Source organism: Brachionichthys hirsutus, chromosome 8, assembly GCF_040956055.1.
Source record: "Brachionichthys hirsutus isolate HB-005 chromosome 8, CSIRO-AGI_Bhir_v1, whole genome shotgun sequence".
Lineage (NCBI taxonomy): Eukaryota > Metazoa > Chordata > Actinopteri > Lophiiformes > Brachionichthyidae > Brachionichthys > Brachionichthys hirsutus.
The window spans coordinates 11,683,537-11,698,296 of record NC_090904.1 but is presented as its reverse complement, the minus strand read 5'-3'; the positions used below and the strand labels follow the sequence as shown (position 1 = coordinate 11,698,296).

The following is a 14,760-nucleotide window of genomic DNA, read 5'->3' as shown; positions in this document are numbered from 1 at the left end:
CTGTGCATCCTTTTCAAGAAGCTGATTATCCTCAGCCTCCTGTTTCACAGTCCAGCACACTTGCTGGGACAAGTCAGCTCACTCTGTAAACGCGCTCCTTTACCTGTCAGCTGTAGGATGTCACTGGCATTGGATCAACGCGTATTTGAGGCGTGCTTCTGGCGCTTCCCGCGCCGAAGTGCTGAATCATATTTTTTTTTCCCAGACGACCTGGAATTTAACCTTGGGAGGCGTCTCGCGCTGCATTATTGATGGCGGATAGATGCCAAGCACAACAAAGCTAGAACGATGTATTTGGCCGGGATGCTTGCAGTCAAGAGGAGGTCACATAAGAAGTCATTATCTTGTCTCATTTGTATTTTATGTATCCTTATTTCTAATTGGAAGACAAACTATTCTTGCAGCCAACACACCAACACACCTGCCATCTTCTTTAATAGATGATCAATACCTGATGTTGCCTTAATTTTAAAGACAGCACTGACATCTGCAGGACGATGAACAACAGCGCAAGACTGACCACGAGCATGAACCTTCTGCGCTCTGCATCAAGGTTACTGTGAAGGACAGATTAGATGTAATCCTAATTTCATTCAATTTGCTTTGGGTGCTCCTTAGTTAAAGTATTGAACCATTATTTTAATATTATTCCTGCACTTTCACAAGGAGACTCTTGGAAGAAAGCTGCTGCCCTACAATGTCCTTTAGAGGGCGCTGTTACGCTTTACAAGGAAAGCAGGAAAGGAGCCGCTACTCGTGTCTTTTTTACATGGAACAGTTCTGTGTTGTTGTTTTTTGCAGCACAACTGGTTCTTTGCAGTTTGCGACCAGAAAATGATTTTGTATTTTCGGTTTTTACTTGAAATTATTATCCAACAAGAAGAACTTTTGTTTTCAACAAATGGTGGACAGAACATAAATATATATATATATATATATAAACAAAAGAATATGCCTCAGGATTCTCCAACTCCATCCCGATTGTGCCACACAAACATTCCATGCCTTGTCGTCCCCAGATATGGATCTGTAATCTTTTGGAGGATGCATTACACACACATTTAATTTCTTTTAATGATCAGATGTTTCTTTTTTTGTCTCATTTCCTTCTTTATGTAATATTTCTTCCTGTTTTTACCACTTATGCAGATAAAATCTCCCTTGGATGGAAAATTAAAAAATCTGTCATCACCTGTAGGCATGGCCCTGCTACATTGCTAATATTATGATGGTAAATGGGTATATAATCTCATCACGTGTACCACCTTAGATAGCATGCTATCATTTAAAATAATCAAAAAGGTTAATCTGGAGTTATCAGGCAAGCTTTTTTTTTTTTTTTTTTAATAGACAAAACACATTTCATTTAATGGAGAGCGTTGCTTTCAGGGCCAGGACTTCAGCACCATGCAAAGTGTACAAAATAATGCTTTCCGTCTTCAGATTTTTACAATCCTTCCCAATGCCTCCTGTCTTGCCTTTACTGTTAGAGTTTATTGACAGTTGGGTTTATTTGCACCACCTCTCCTATACCATCTTCTGCAATTGTGTCTCTGAGGCTATCCTGCAGTGCAGCATTGTTGGTCTGGGAGCTCTTTTAAAATGCTGCCCATCGATTTCCTGAAACACACGCAGAGTTTTGCTTCAGACATCCATCTGCACCAGGCAGACACAGAAAGTAGCAGCTTCATTATTCAATTTAGCCCCATTTACATTAGTCTGTGGTTTTCGCTTGCATGAATCCTGCTACGTTATTTACGGAGACAGAGGTTAAAAAAACATGAATTTCTAAATTAACTTTGGAAAATGTTAGCTTGTTAGCTTCTTGGAGCCGGTATAGGAATGGCTTCAGATTGAGGTGATTCTGCATCGCATTTATTATGTTTTTACTTTCTCAAATTGTTCTTCCACAAACTGACTGCGACACCGCTCTTACCTGAACCGGTGACACAAGGAAGAAGAGATCCATATCTTCCCTTGAGCCTGTCGAGCTGTGTGCGACTCATTGGCGAAGAGGAATTTGTGAGCCTGTCCAGGTTCTGAAGATTGCAATTGTCACTTGAGCCACTTGTCGGAGCTGCACCGCTGATTCACATTTGCTTGATGGCATATTTGGTCCTTGCTAGGCCTGAAGGAGAAATCCTTTGTGGCGGATGCAGGGAGTAGCATTTCCTGCTGGATCAGCTCAAAGCTGTTGATGCTTTTCATATTTTACACATCTGTGGTTCTTGTCAAGCTTTTATCTGATAGAAAATTGACCAATTCTATCTTTTAATTAACCTTTATTCTATGTGACACAGCAGATAAAGTCTTCCCCACACTGTAACGTTATGCGCCTCCTCTCATACCCAAGAGAATAAGTATTTTACATCCACTGCCATCTTCATCTGGGCTGTAATTGCACATCCCTTCAGCCTGGGAGACAATCAGGAGTCTGAGCTATTCCTGGGACTCGCAGTCATTATGGCCTTGTTCCATTTAAATTAAGGATGAGACGGGGAGCGTGAATTATAAAGTGCTTCATTCATCTTTGGATTCTCTTTTAAGATTCTCAATCACATGTGATTAAAATGCCCCAATGAAACTTCTGGCCTGCGTCTTCTTAGATACATAATTCAGTCATCCAATGTGTGAAACACACAACATTGGAAAACCTAAAACTGGAACATGCCACATACCATCTCCTGTCTCGTTTCTGGCGTACTAATTAATACCTCCTGGACAAGATGTCATTTTTGTTGGACAAAAACAAGAGGAGGCTAGAATTTCTAATTTCTAAATGTATGAGAGGTGCTTATTGGAATGCTAATGTGGGCAAAAACAGGAAGCGGCGCAGGAAAGAAAGTGATGACTAATTTGCATTTAGATGGACATATATTTTACATTGAAAACACATTTTTATTTTTACATTATCATTGGAGTCACATTTTTTAAACTAGAAAAGCACTCAGAGAGCGCAGACCTCTGCCTAGCAGCTCGTTCCCCTCCTAATTGGATTTACACTGCCCACATGGTGATCTGAATCATCACCAAATGGTTTTTGGTATCTTTATAACCATGAAAAGTAAAAGTTAACGGGAGTTGATGTGTATTTTTAACTGATTTTTGAGTCTGTAAATGGGATTTTCAATGTTAAAATGTAATATTTTTTCCTAATGTCATTCTGGATCTGATTGAGATGAAACTCAGTGGTGAGATAGAGACCCCCGCCCTATACAGGACTGTGTCAATAATCAACCAAGATATTGAGGAACACATTTTGAAGCTCCATTTACTGCAATGTTAAGGAATATTTCAAAGTGATCCAGAATCCAGGATCTCTTCTGGATTATCACCAAAATGCAATCCTGTTCCTGGTAACGTTCCCAACATGTCCTAAAGATGTCGTCAAGATCGGTCCAGACCTTTTTGAGTTATCTTGCCAAAAGACCAACTGACAGACAAACGCCGCCGAAACTAAGAATTCTAACCAAAATGAACCTGTAAATATTAAGGAACATGTATTTTTCCTTATTAACTTTTAATAGTTGTTATTGATCGGTACCGAAACCAAACAGATGGGAAAAAGAGCAACTCCAGACACTCAAGCGAGGTACATTTTCCAGGCCTGTACAACACGTCATACAACTGGTGATCAGTGTTCCGCGCCAGCATTAGTTCCAGCTGTAATCCTCCTCCTCATGGACTGCTACAACCTCTCGACAATGTCACTGTGGAGTCAGTCTGCGCTGTCACAGTTCCTCACCAGGGCTGCAGCTCATTCCTCTCATCATGCCGGTCACGTTTCCCCAGAAAGAACATTCCGGCAGAAGTAATTTTCTCCTCAGTCTCAGTGCGTTTTTATAAATTAGAAAGCTATTGAAAAGTACCATTTGAGATTGGTTGGAGAAAGTAAAGAAGGCTATCTTTCTAAAAAAAATAATTCGTTTTTAGACCCACACAAACAGAACTATTTGCCAAATTATGTGAATTACTCCATCGTTTCTGAAAAGATTGACACCAGGCCCGGATTTAGCTTCTCACCTTGCCAGAGTCTGCAAAAATCACAGGGACGAAAGCCCCATGATTATCAGTGAAACATGTTCTTGTTATCCAAATGGGAGGAGGAGGAACCATCAGGTGGAAGAACAGAGGGCTGGAAACGAATTGCAGGCAATCCAGACTTTGAGAGGCAGGAGTTTTAGCATTTGAGCAGAAAAACAGGAGAGATTTTAAATTTGTTTCAGAGCTGCTGGGATGAAAGAAATCAGACATCGCCAAGAGCCACAGCGTTTCATTGGTCAGCAACACAGAGGGTAAATAAACAACAGAGATGAACCCACCTATAGAAGTTAACCTAATTATATAAATATTACATATTTAAGGTTAAACCGTGTTTGAGTGGAGGACTGTCTGATTTTATGCTTCTTCTAAATGAGAATATTACAGTCTGTCCATTTGAAGCATTTTACAAATCAAACTTTTGACCCGACAAGTGATGCTAGAATGATCACACGAACATTCATTATGATCCATCTTCTGGGGACCATGAATGTCTGACCAAAACTTTTTCTACTGATCATTTTCTTTTGTCCTTCCGGCTTTTTGGGGAACGTTTTGAACCCAAAAGTGTTTTTTTTTTTTTCTCATCTGCAGTCTGACAGACTTTTGAGGCTGATGTACAGGGAGCTGACCGCGGTGGCCTCCTCCTGGACGGACTCCCTCAGACCCGGCGGCCCCGCCAGCCCCGCCAGCCCCTTGGGCAGCTTCCCGCTGAACAGCAGGTAGACGCAGGGGTTTGCGCAGCTGTTCAGGCTGGCCAGCAGCATCAAGATGACGAAGGTTGCAGCTGGAAACACGCAGAAGCAATGAGGGGAAAAAAACCATGTAAATGAGTTTGTGCGTCATTTTAAGAATCATTTCCTGCCATCTTACTCTGAGTTGGAGCCTCCTCGTCCCAGACGGACCAGAGCTGCGCGGTGAAGAAAGGCATCCAGCAGATGACGTAGGCGGCCACGATGACGACGGTCATCTTCACCGTCCTCACCCTCGCTTTGGACGCTCCGGACGCGCCGCTGGCTCTGGAGGACGGCGCCTTCCCGGCCGCGTCTCCGTCGCCGTCGTGGAGCGTCTTCGCGTCAAAGTTCTTGCGCACCGCGCAGCAAATGCGCACCTGGCACACGATCACCGTGACAACGGGCAGGACAAAAATCACGAGAGTCGTCCACGTCACGTAGGCCCTCAGCCCCCACGGCTTGATGAACTGCGCCCAGCAGTCGTACACCCCAGGAGCGACTTCCACCCGGGAGAATATGAAAACCTGCGGGAGGCTGCCGACGAGCGAGACGCACCAAGCGGCGCGCACCGGCGCGTTCCAGCGCGCCCTGCCTCTCTGGAAAGTCACCATCGGGTTGCAAACGGCTTGATAGCGGTCTGCGGTCATCGCTACGATCATGTACGTGGAGGAAAACATCCCGACCACCTGCATGTACTTCACCGCGCGGCACAGCGCGTCCGGCCCGACGAACCGGTCGGTGACGTCCCACACGAGCTGCGGGCAAACTTGGAAGAACGTCACCACCAGATCGGCGACGCACAGGTGGAGGACGAAGACGCGCATCCTGGAGAGCTGCTTCCTCCGCCTCCACAGCACCAGCAAGACCCCGAAGTTCAGGATCGCCGAAGTGGCGAAGATGACGGACAGAAGAGCGATTTCCACCCGCGCCAGGCGCGCGTCTCGCGGCTCGTCTCCGGACAGAGCGCGCCCCAAAGTCACGTTAGTGGGATTTGCGCTGAACCCCGCCATGTTGTAACCCCCAAACACAGCAGCGGGGGGGGCTGAACACTTTCACACAAGGACTACAAATGAAGCCAGATAAAGTATTATTAGCAATTTCACCAAAACGCACAGGGAGAATAATGGTGTTGGGAGAACTGCTGAGGCTACTGAAGGAGAGAAAGTGATTTATACCTCCTCATCCGTGCAGGAGGGAGGAGCAAAACGTTATAACACGTGTATCCCCGCCTAAGACTCATGAATTATACCTTTCTACGTGTATATCTGAATTAGAAACTTTTTTACAGGCAATATTTATAAAAAAAAAACAAAAACAAAGAAAGCCGAAACACCCAAAACAAGCCTCTGCTTTCAGATACAGCCTCCAAAGAGTGATTTTACATGGTTGCTTATCTGACATTGCAATGTCCTGTTTTCATTCAGAACCAAAGCGCTTTCATAAAGGAAGGTGTTTTACACCGACGTGAAATCAGCCGATCTAATTCAGAACGCCGTCCAGATGTTTTGGCGCCTCCCGCGCCCTCAAGGCTTCACGTAACTCAGGAGTTCGTCTTTGTCCATCTGATATCGACTTTTCTTCCAGATGTCGCGGAGCTTCTGTAAGCCGTCGCCGATCTCCTTTCCCGACGTGCAGCCCATCCTCCTCAGATCGTGGCCGCTGACGGGGAAGCGGGGGACGGACCATCCGCCGAGCTCCGCCAACAGCTTCTCCTCGCCTTGGTACTTCAGGAGCTCGCGCACTTTATTCTGGGAGTCTGCCTCCCGATTCTGAAAGGAAAGAGAACGCGTGTGAACGGCCGGCTTTTAGTGGCATCGGCGGCTCTAAAAAGCAGGGATCAGACAGGTATTTAAACAACACAGCGAGGCTCCCACTCAAGCGCAGGCATCAAACTCACGTCGACGATGAAGTCTGTGAAGGGTCTGAGGCCGTCCGCCGCCTCCTCCTCGCTCTTCCTGAGCCCCCGTCTGTATTTGAGCAGGAACAGGGACAGATTCTTCTCCTCTCGGGACACCTTCAGCCGGAGGTCCATCTTCTCCACCTCCTCTGGACCGCGGAGGAGCGCGGCCATGATGGTCATGGGTTTGGGAGAGAGGTTCTTGGCGTTCTGCCACACTCGCTTCATCTCCTCCACGTTGCCGTCTGGAGGTAAACCTGGAGGGGAGAGCTTTTTTTTTACGTTTCTACCACAACGGCTGCGTTCTAAGTTAGGCTGCAGCTTCCTTCTTACCGACGTACTGGGCCAGTTCCAGATTATAAATCAGCTCCAACAGATGAGCGGCGTGGTTATCAACACACATCTTCTTTACTTCATCCCAGATTCGTTCCCCTGATATGGACGCCAGCCCGTGGCCGTTGTCCCTGATGGCAGCGATCGTTTCGGGCTCATGGTCGCCGGGCGCCGAGGCCACTCTGCCGTAGAACCTTAGATTTGAGAAACAAAGAAACGATTCACAGCTGCTTTTTCCTTTTAATGATTTTGGTTGAATCTAAGATCCGAGCGGACCTACCTGAAATATCGCAGTATTCTCAGGTAGTCCTCCTGGATTCTCTGCTCAGCACTGCCAACAAACCGAACTTTTCTGTTCTGCAGGTCTTCATATCCTTTGAAGTAGTCGTATAACGTACCATCGAGCCCTGGGTGGGGGGGGGGGGGGGTTTAAAAGGTTTTCACGGGTCCACTTCATGAATACCAAACAGACAGGTGTCGAGTCGACTGCAGGTACCCAAAAACATGGAATTAATGGTGAGGTCTCTCCGCTCTGCGTCTTTATGCCAGTCGGTGGTGAATTCCACCTCCGCGTGACGTCCGTCTGTCTGAACGTCCACTCGCAGCGTCGTCACCTCAAAGCTCTCGTTGTGTAGCTGCAAGAAGATGATCGAATGAACCACGGAGGACAAGAAGCTCCAGCTGTAATGGTTTCAACCAATGAACATGTAAACATTTGTATTTCATAAATAAGCCACGGAACTACAATGTACTCGTTAGCTTAAAATAGCAGAACTACGGCGGGTTTAGCGCTTCGATCCGACCAGCCCTCTTCTTACTCTTGCTGTGATGGTCCCATGTTGCTCCCCTTTATTATTGATCATCCTGATCCCAGCGCTTTGGAACATGTTCTTCATCTCCTCTGGAGTGGCCGTGGTGGCAAAGTCCACATCTTTGGGTCTCTTTCCAGACAGCAGGTCCCTTACGGCCCCTCCAGCTATCCTCAACTCGTGCTGGTTCTTCTGAAACAGCCCTGGAAAGAGCCGGAAAAAAAATCATTGACATTTCTGATGAGCCTCCGTTTCCTTACAGGAACAGCTAGCAGGCGTCAGATAGCATCTCACCTGCTAGCTCATTCAGCCCGTCACTGAACAGAGCCTGGAAGTCACTGGTCTTCAGCCGCATCGTGAAGATACTCCTCCGACAGAAAGCAGTTGGACCGATCACCCGAGAACCCAGAATTCTGCTCCACATCTGTATCAAACAGCAACAAAAAAAAAACACCATAATGTGCTTCCTGTTTGCGTTTCAGCTGTCAATATCACGTCACCGAAGCTGAGGTCACGTTACACGACGGTGAGCAGCAGCATGTCGCGGTACGGTTAGATAATACGACATTTAAAACCAACCTGCCACTTTAATATAAGTGTTTATCAAAGTATACAACGCAGTTACCGTCTCATATCACATTCGTCCGTGCTCGGCCATGCCGACGCTTCCCAGGAAGTGCTTCCGCGGTCGCTGACCAATAGCGTAAGGCGTAGTCGTGCTGCATTTGAGTGCATCGGAAAGTAGAGAATACACACTCCGACGCGGGTTAAATTATTTAAACGCATGATCGGGTTTCCGTTATGACTGCTGATAGTATATTATAAACACTATTTCCTTGATTTTAATAACTTTTACTCTGTGATATGTTTGTATTCTTAATATAAATTGCAAAGTTGACAGCGCCACAGTTTCTTGTAAAAAAATAAATACTTTTTTTTAAAAATCATTCACATAATCATACTAGAGTACTCGAGCTGTAATGAAGAGCAGGACTGTGACGTTAGGTCATCGGAGAATGCGTAATGTTTTCAGACTGAAGGCAAGGTTTTCATAAATCGGAACACAACATGTCGGATTCCCAAGGTTTCCGTGGCAGGGAACGCTTCATCAGTATCGAAGCTCACGAAACTGTCAAACGATTCTCGCGAGACTTCAGTCACAGTCTTCCCACGCGACGTTCCGGCTGTTTGCGTTCCTGTCAGATCGGTAAACGAAAGCGAATGGCTAAAGTGGATCTGACACCGTTAAGACCATGGGACGACTTCTTGCCTGGTTCGGAAAGATTCGCTAAACCAGACACGAGAGATTTGGCGAAATGGAACAACAGAGTTGTCAGCAACCTGCTTTATTATCAAACAAATTATTTAGCATTAGCCATCGGTGTTTTCCTCATCGTCGGGTAAGTTGATGTCAAACATGGTGATTTATCACGTGAACGCAACACCTTAGTGTAAAATCACTAAGTGCACCGTAGACCGGTTTTTATGTGCAATTAAGGAAGGAATAAAAGTACAGGCAGGATGTAAACTGTTAATTAGGAAATGAGTTAGGACGGGAAATAAAATAAAAATAAAGACCTAGAATGAAATCCATCACCAAACACACCAAAGCAAACAAATTATGCACCAAATTATAAGGTCTATTTTGTTCCAATACGTACTCCGTTAGGTCGTTTTTGTGTAATCCTGCCTTCGTTCCAGCGAACAAAACAAAGCGCACACCTGAAAACACGTGACCTGCTTCTGTTACTATAAAGACAGAAGAATGGATCCACAGTGTTAGAGAAAACTGATGCACTTTTATTTTCGAATATATGGGATTGTATTAGTAATAAAGATAGGTTTTTGTTCTTGTAAATTTACATAAAGTTGTTTTTGATTACTAAAAGTTGCTGTCAGGCACTCCTGTGCACCTTTTTAAACACAGGTGTGGTTTGAAAGAGGCACCTGGAGCGTAATAAACAAACCAAAAAATAAGAGTTGCATTGCCCTGAGGCACAAACACAAGGCTAGACTGACGGCTCACAGAATTATCAGATGGAGCCATGCAAGGTGGGTTCAAGCCAAAGCAGGGAACAAGGGGATATCTTGGCCTTAGTTTGTCCTTTGTTCCAACTAAAGTCCAGCTATCTGAAAATAGGGATGACCCGTCAGGGCCTGTCCAGTGAGCTGTGTGATTACAAATTGCTGCTACGGTCCTGAAGGCCTGATAAACCCTTCGACGAGTCAGCTGCAGGCAGTGCAGAGAGCAAACTGAGGTAATCCGGTATTGGATCAGCTTTCAAGTCTGGGTCATGACCCTAAACCCACAAGGCATTATAGTTAGTTTTTATTATTTTGAGCATTTCTATCCAGCATAAAATTTCATGTTCAACCAAAAAAAATCAACCAGGCCTGTTTGCACATTGTCTAAAAGGGATTTCCTACATTATTCTCAAATACATCAAAAGCATCACTAGTCATAGTTTCCGATGACCATACACTGTGTGTGTGTGTGTGTGTTTAAACTCTTTTAAATAACAATATTTTAATGTCTTTAGAAGTTCTTTCTTGCAATTAGATTTTTTCACACTCAGCTTTTCTGTCCACGGCATTGATTGACATGTGGAATAATCAGTTTAACGCTTTTGTTTTGCTGTTTCAAGATCTTTTTTCTCTTTTTGCTATCTTATCACTAGATTAAACAATATTCTGAACAGGAATATGCAAACATGCATGACTTGCGCCACTCTTTGCGTTCAAAATTATCTCTAACTTTCTTCTAAACCCATCAAAAGAAAGGAGAAATTGATGGCATCATTGCTGTCTTAACTTTTAAATTAAGGGCCTCCGATGTGAGTCGGGTCTTTGCAGGAACCACTAGGTGGCGCCAGAAACCACACGACCTCGTCCCCACAAGAGCATCCTAAAATAACCCCTGTCTTGTGCTGCTGCTCCGCAGGTTCCTGAACCCTCTGGGGATGTTCACAGCCATGGCTGTGGTGTCGACCGTCTTCCTGGGTTCGGTGTGGGCCGGAGACAACAGAGCTGCGATTCACAGCTTCAAGAGGCAGAACCCCACGGCTTTCTTCATTGGCGTCATGATCGCCAGCTACGTCTTAATCTCCATGCTGGGGAGCGTCATGGTGTTTATGTCTGCGATCACTTTACCTCTGACTTGTAAGTTAGAAAGGTGTCATTTTACACCACTGGGAAGCTTCATTCAGTCTTTTTTTTTTTTTACCCGTTGCCCATTAGGGGACTAATATACACAGACTAATATAAAGGTTGAGTGCATTATATAACCGATTGTGATCAATGCACTTGAAAGATCACGAAATTAGTGGAACATGCTTGCGAATGAATCCCATTAGAGTTCAACAGGATCAACAGTCGCCTTCCTATTTGTGTTTTCAGTGATATTCGCACACGCTTCATTTCGCCTCCGCAACATGAAGAATAAGCTGGAGAACAAGATCGAAGGAGCCGGGTTCAAGAGGTCACCCATGGGCATTTTGCTGGAAGCTCTGGGCCAGCAAGAGGAGAACATTCAAAGGATCCAAAGCTTTCTGGAAGGAAAACTGAAGGAATAATTGGACATTTTTCTCTGTGACAAAACTTTGCATCTTTGAGTGTTGAACTGTGAAAGTTTCTGTCGTCCGATGTGTTGACGTGTGTTTGTTGGGAAAGAAACAGCGTCTGAGCTCATGGGCTTTACCTCAGATATCTGTTCGTGCGCCCAGAACTCGTCGGGGCACTTTTCTCAAGACAGTAATCGTGCCACATCTCCACTATGAAGCGTGAAAGACGGCCTCTCTCGGCCTGAAATTTCTTCAATCAGTCTTTGAATACGGTTCTGTGTGTCTGTTCTCAAGCTACAATTATGAAAATACAAATCTTGCTTTGTAAGAAGCAAATAAAAAGGACACTTTAGCAGACGGTGCTAACAGCTTTAAAACACACATCACGTCATGTTCAAAGTTAAGCCCGGGTGATTAATTGGCAAACCTTTCCCTTCCTTCCCACCAATGCAACGCTAATCAATGGGCTGCAGTAGATTATAGCAGCGGTAAATGGATTTATCTGCAGTCACTCACCTGCAATCCGGACTCAGTTGCTGTGTCAGCGACTCCGGCAGCACCGTTTATACAAAATTGGATTCTGTTTAGAATTGCAGATAACGAGAGCCGGCACGGCGCACAGAGCTGTGCTGTTAGAATTTTACTGGTGGCTCGGAAGGATAAAAGATAAAAATGATTCGTAATAGTGCAGTTTTTTTTTTCTTCAAGGGACGTGTCCATGTTGACCCCCCTGCTTTCAAAATGACTAACACCGAGTCAGCATCATTTCCCTGGAAGGAATGCACGGTATTTATTTATTCTGCACGCCCAGTTGTAATATTATTCCAGTTTATCTTTAACTCCAGCTCAAAGGCTTTCCCCTCCTTGTGTGTGTGTGTGTGTGTGTGTGTGGGGGGGGTGATTAATGGCCTTTCCCGCTTTGCCTCGTCATCCATCCATTATTGTGCAACTTGGACGAGTGAACACAAGTAGCTTCACGTCTCCGGTGGGACAGTGGGGGCCCTTGTTCTTGCTGCTCGCCAAACAGGTGTGCTGCTCCGCTACACGTGGAATCCAGGCGGAGGACCGCCGCAAAACAGGAGACAGCAACACCTGCTCCTGGTGTTTCTGTGTGTGACTCATTTGACCTACATTTCATTTTGTCGGAGTGGATGTGACACAAAAAAACAAAACGTGGAATATTTTTACATTTGCTGCCAAGTAACGAGACCTTGTCGAGGTGCAGAGTTCGATTTATCTATAATCCAGTACTTCATGTTGTCAGGCTCCAAGTCCCCCCCCACCCACCCCCACCCGTCTGGAAGGGGGCTTTGGCTTCTTTTTTTTTTTGCTTGCCAAGCTTGTTAGCTTGTCTAATAATGGCAAATGCCTGAAGGAAGTGCAGCAGGTCTCGCTGCGTAGACCTACAGCTGATCACATGACGGCCGACTGCGACTTTTGTGATTGGCAGGATCTGCTTCATCCCTCCCATCCGTCCTCGCCTCCACGAGGGAAGGTCGTTCACCCTTGAAGGAGACCCGAGCGTTCCGCTGACTAATCCAACTATTCTACTTCATAACTTGTCGGCGTCATTACTGCAGCTTCAAGGTAAATGTATTGATCCCGGGGGGGGGGGGGCATAATAGGATTTAGAGTCACTTTCATCAGAGCTCACCTGAACCCTTCAGATGAGTTTAGTTTTTCATGTGTGACCTCTGCAGGGGTAAAGGAAAAAAACCAAAACAAGAAGCTGAAAGGTGCTAAAGCGCTGCAGAAACTTTCACATTGCACATGCAAATTTAACACTCAATAGGACACATAAGTCCACCCTGCCTGGACCGACCCTTTTTATTAAATTTAATCCAATTTACAGCAAAACTTGTTCATTGTGGTTTACTTCTGTTTGATTGAACCCCACGCGAGCCGATAACCAAAGAAACAGAAGTGGAAAATATTGTGTGAACGATGGAGGCCAGTATCAGGGAGTTGTGCTCTTTTGAAAGAGTAATTAAAGGAGGATGACAGCTGATGACAGCTTTTGGCACTTGACGGGTTTTGATGCAAAGTGTTGCAGATGCGCTTTGCAGCATTTCAGTACCAAGGAGAATGGAAACCCGGCTCTGATCTGTTCATGTGTGTCGGATGAGGGCAGAATATACAGAAGCCTATTGTTTAAACGGCCTGGCCTGATGTCTGGCTGCAGCTGGTCTGAAGCAGCAGAGGCCTGCAGACAAGCAGGACACGAAGCGCCTCCCCCCCCCCCTCTTCGGGTAAAGCCGAGTTGCTGGAGGTGTGTGGGATCTCCCCTGAGCTCGCTCAAGAAGCATCGGGTCACCGCCAGCGAGCGAAGCTCCTCGACGTCCTAAAGAGGCAGCCAGCGGCCGGGAGATGATACTGGACGGCAGGCAGGGAAAGGAGGTGAAGGGTTGCATGTGCACAGCATGCCTTTGTTACACGGACGCCTCTTTGTTTGGTGCTATAAACACCAGCTTGTCATTCACAGGGAGGACGGGAGAACAAGTTATAGCACATAGTGGGTGTGACGGGCTTTAAAGACTGGTTCAGTCAGTTTATGACTTAAGGACACAGAAAAACCGGCTTTGCAACACGGCGAGGCGGCGGGAACATAAAGCGGAGCAGCACAGCTCTGTTATAAGAGAGCGCTTCAAAGTATTTCATTTAACGTTTGCTTGCAAAACTGAAATGAAACTGGGATGCAGCCAGTGCTCTGCTGGAAATGTCTGCCTCTTTGAATTATACCCCGGCAGGCGCTTTCCAAAGTGTTGGCATGTAAAGAGTACATTTATGTGTTCCAGCTGACTGAGACAAAGCCCGCTAGGCCGTAAAATGTAAATGAGTCTTTAAGTTATTTTGCGCTCTAAGCAGTGATGATCGCTGCACTTTCTTCAAACAGCTTTTCTTTGAACGAGGTGGCTTCAATTACCGAGTTTACTGGTTCTGGATTAGCTTCCTGCCCCCGGTGTGTGTGTGTGTGTGTGTGTGTGTGAGGATTATGTTATGCCAATAAATGACACAAACCTCTAACATCTGATTCAAATGCTGATCTTGTTTTATTCAAACAAATGCAATTATACAAATAACTAAGAACCAGCTTAACAACAATTGTTTGCTATATATTACATGCTTTTGAAAAACATAAAAATGCTCTAAAAAAAAAACAAAGACGGAACAATTATTTACAATAACGACATTTAAATACAGTTTTGTTCTCTTGAGAGAACCTGAGCACCAGTCCACGACTTCCAGTTTAGCTAGGAGAGTAGCTCAACTGGATTTTCTGTTTTACTGCAATGACTGATCCGATGTGGCAGCGATATTATAACTGGTGACTTGGAGGTAATACTCAAATGCTGTGACGGGAACATTTGGTTAAACTGTATTGTAGG

At 45.3% G+C, this 14,760-nt stretch overlaps 3 protein-coding genes across 3 annotated transcripts; 1 reads left to right on the top strand and 2 right to left on the bottom strand.

Annotated features, from left to right (window-relative positions):
• Positions 1-4,543: 4,543 nt before the first annotated feature.
• Positions 4,544-5,785, bottom strand: avpr2b.1 (arginine vasopressin receptor 2b, tandem duplicate, 1). The gene is made up of 2 exons (XM_068742172.1): positions 4,915-5,785; positions 4,544-4,828 (listed from the first exon to the last, which is right to left on the bottom strand). The coding sequence occupies exons 1-2, from the start codon at positions 5,783-5,785 to the stop codon at positions 4,626-4,628; spliced, it is 1,074 nt and encodes a 357-aa protein (XP_068598273.1). The 3' UTR covers positions 4,544-4,625.
• A 69-nt stretch (positions 5,786-5,854) lies between these two features.
• trnt1 (tRNA nucleotidyl transferase, CCA-adding, 1) lies at positions 5,855-8,480 on the bottom strand. Its single transcript, XM_068742650.1, has 8 exons — positions 8,440-8,480; positions 8,109-8,238; positions 7,824-8,017; positions 7,502-7,640; positions 7,286-7,412; positions 7,006-7,199; positions 6,673-6,929; positions 5,855-6,544 (listed from the first exon to the last, which is right to left on the bottom strand). The coding sequence occupies exons 2-8, from the start codon at positions 8,236-8,238 to the stop codon at positions 6,299-6,301; spliced, it is 1,287 nt and encodes a 428-aa protein (XP_068598751.1). The 5' UTR covers positions 8,440-8,480; the 3' UTR covers positions 5,855-6,298.
• Positions 8,481-9,023: 543 nt separating this feature from the next.
• Positions 9,024-12,178, top strand: arl6ip5a (ADP-ribosylation factor-like 6 interacting protein 5a). The gene is made up of 3 exons (XM_068742504.1): positions 9,024-9,214; positions 10,756-10,973; positions 11,211-12,178. Exons 1-3 carry the CDS (start codon positions 9,036-9,038, stop codon positions 11,384-11,386), a joined length of 573 nt encoding a protein of 190 aa, XP_068598605.1. The 5' UTR covers positions 9,024-9,035; the 3' UTR covers positions 11,387-12,178.
• The last annotated feature ends 2,582 nt before the right edge of the window (positions 12,179-14,760 follow it).

Coding starts and splice junctions, on each gene's coding strand:
- avpr2b.1 (XM_068742172.1), bottom strand. CDS start 5,785: ATGGCGGGGTTCAGCGCAAATCCCACTAACGTGACTTTGGGGCGCGCT. Junction 4,829..4,914: donor CGAGGAGGCTCCAACTCAGA/GTAAGATGGCAG, acceptor GCGTGTTTCCAG/CTGCAACCTTCGTCATCTTG.
- trnt1 (XM_068742650.1), bottom strand. CDS start 8,238: ATGTGGAGCAGAATTCTGGGTTCTCGGGTGATCGGTCCAACTGCTTTC. Junction 7,641..7,823: donor ATGGGACCATCACAGCAAGA/GTAAGAAGAGGG, acceptor ATCTTCTTGCAG/CTACACAACGAGAGCTTTGA. Junction 7,200..7,285: donor AGAATACTGCGATATTTCAG/GTAGGTCCGCTC, acceptor CTCAAATCTAAG/GTTCTACGGCAGAGTGGCCT.
- arl6ip5a (XM_068742504.1), top strand. CDS start 9,036: ATGGCTAAAGTGGATCTGACACCGTTAAGACCATGGGACGACTTCTTG. Junction 9,215..10,755: donor GGTGTTTTCCTCATCGTCGG/GTAAGTTGATGT, acceptor GCTGCTCCGCAG/GTTCCTGAACCCTCTGGGGA. Junction 10,974..11,210: donor GATCACTTTACCTCTGACTT/GTAAGTTAGAAA, acceptor TTGTGTTTTCAG/TGATATTCGCACACGCTTCA.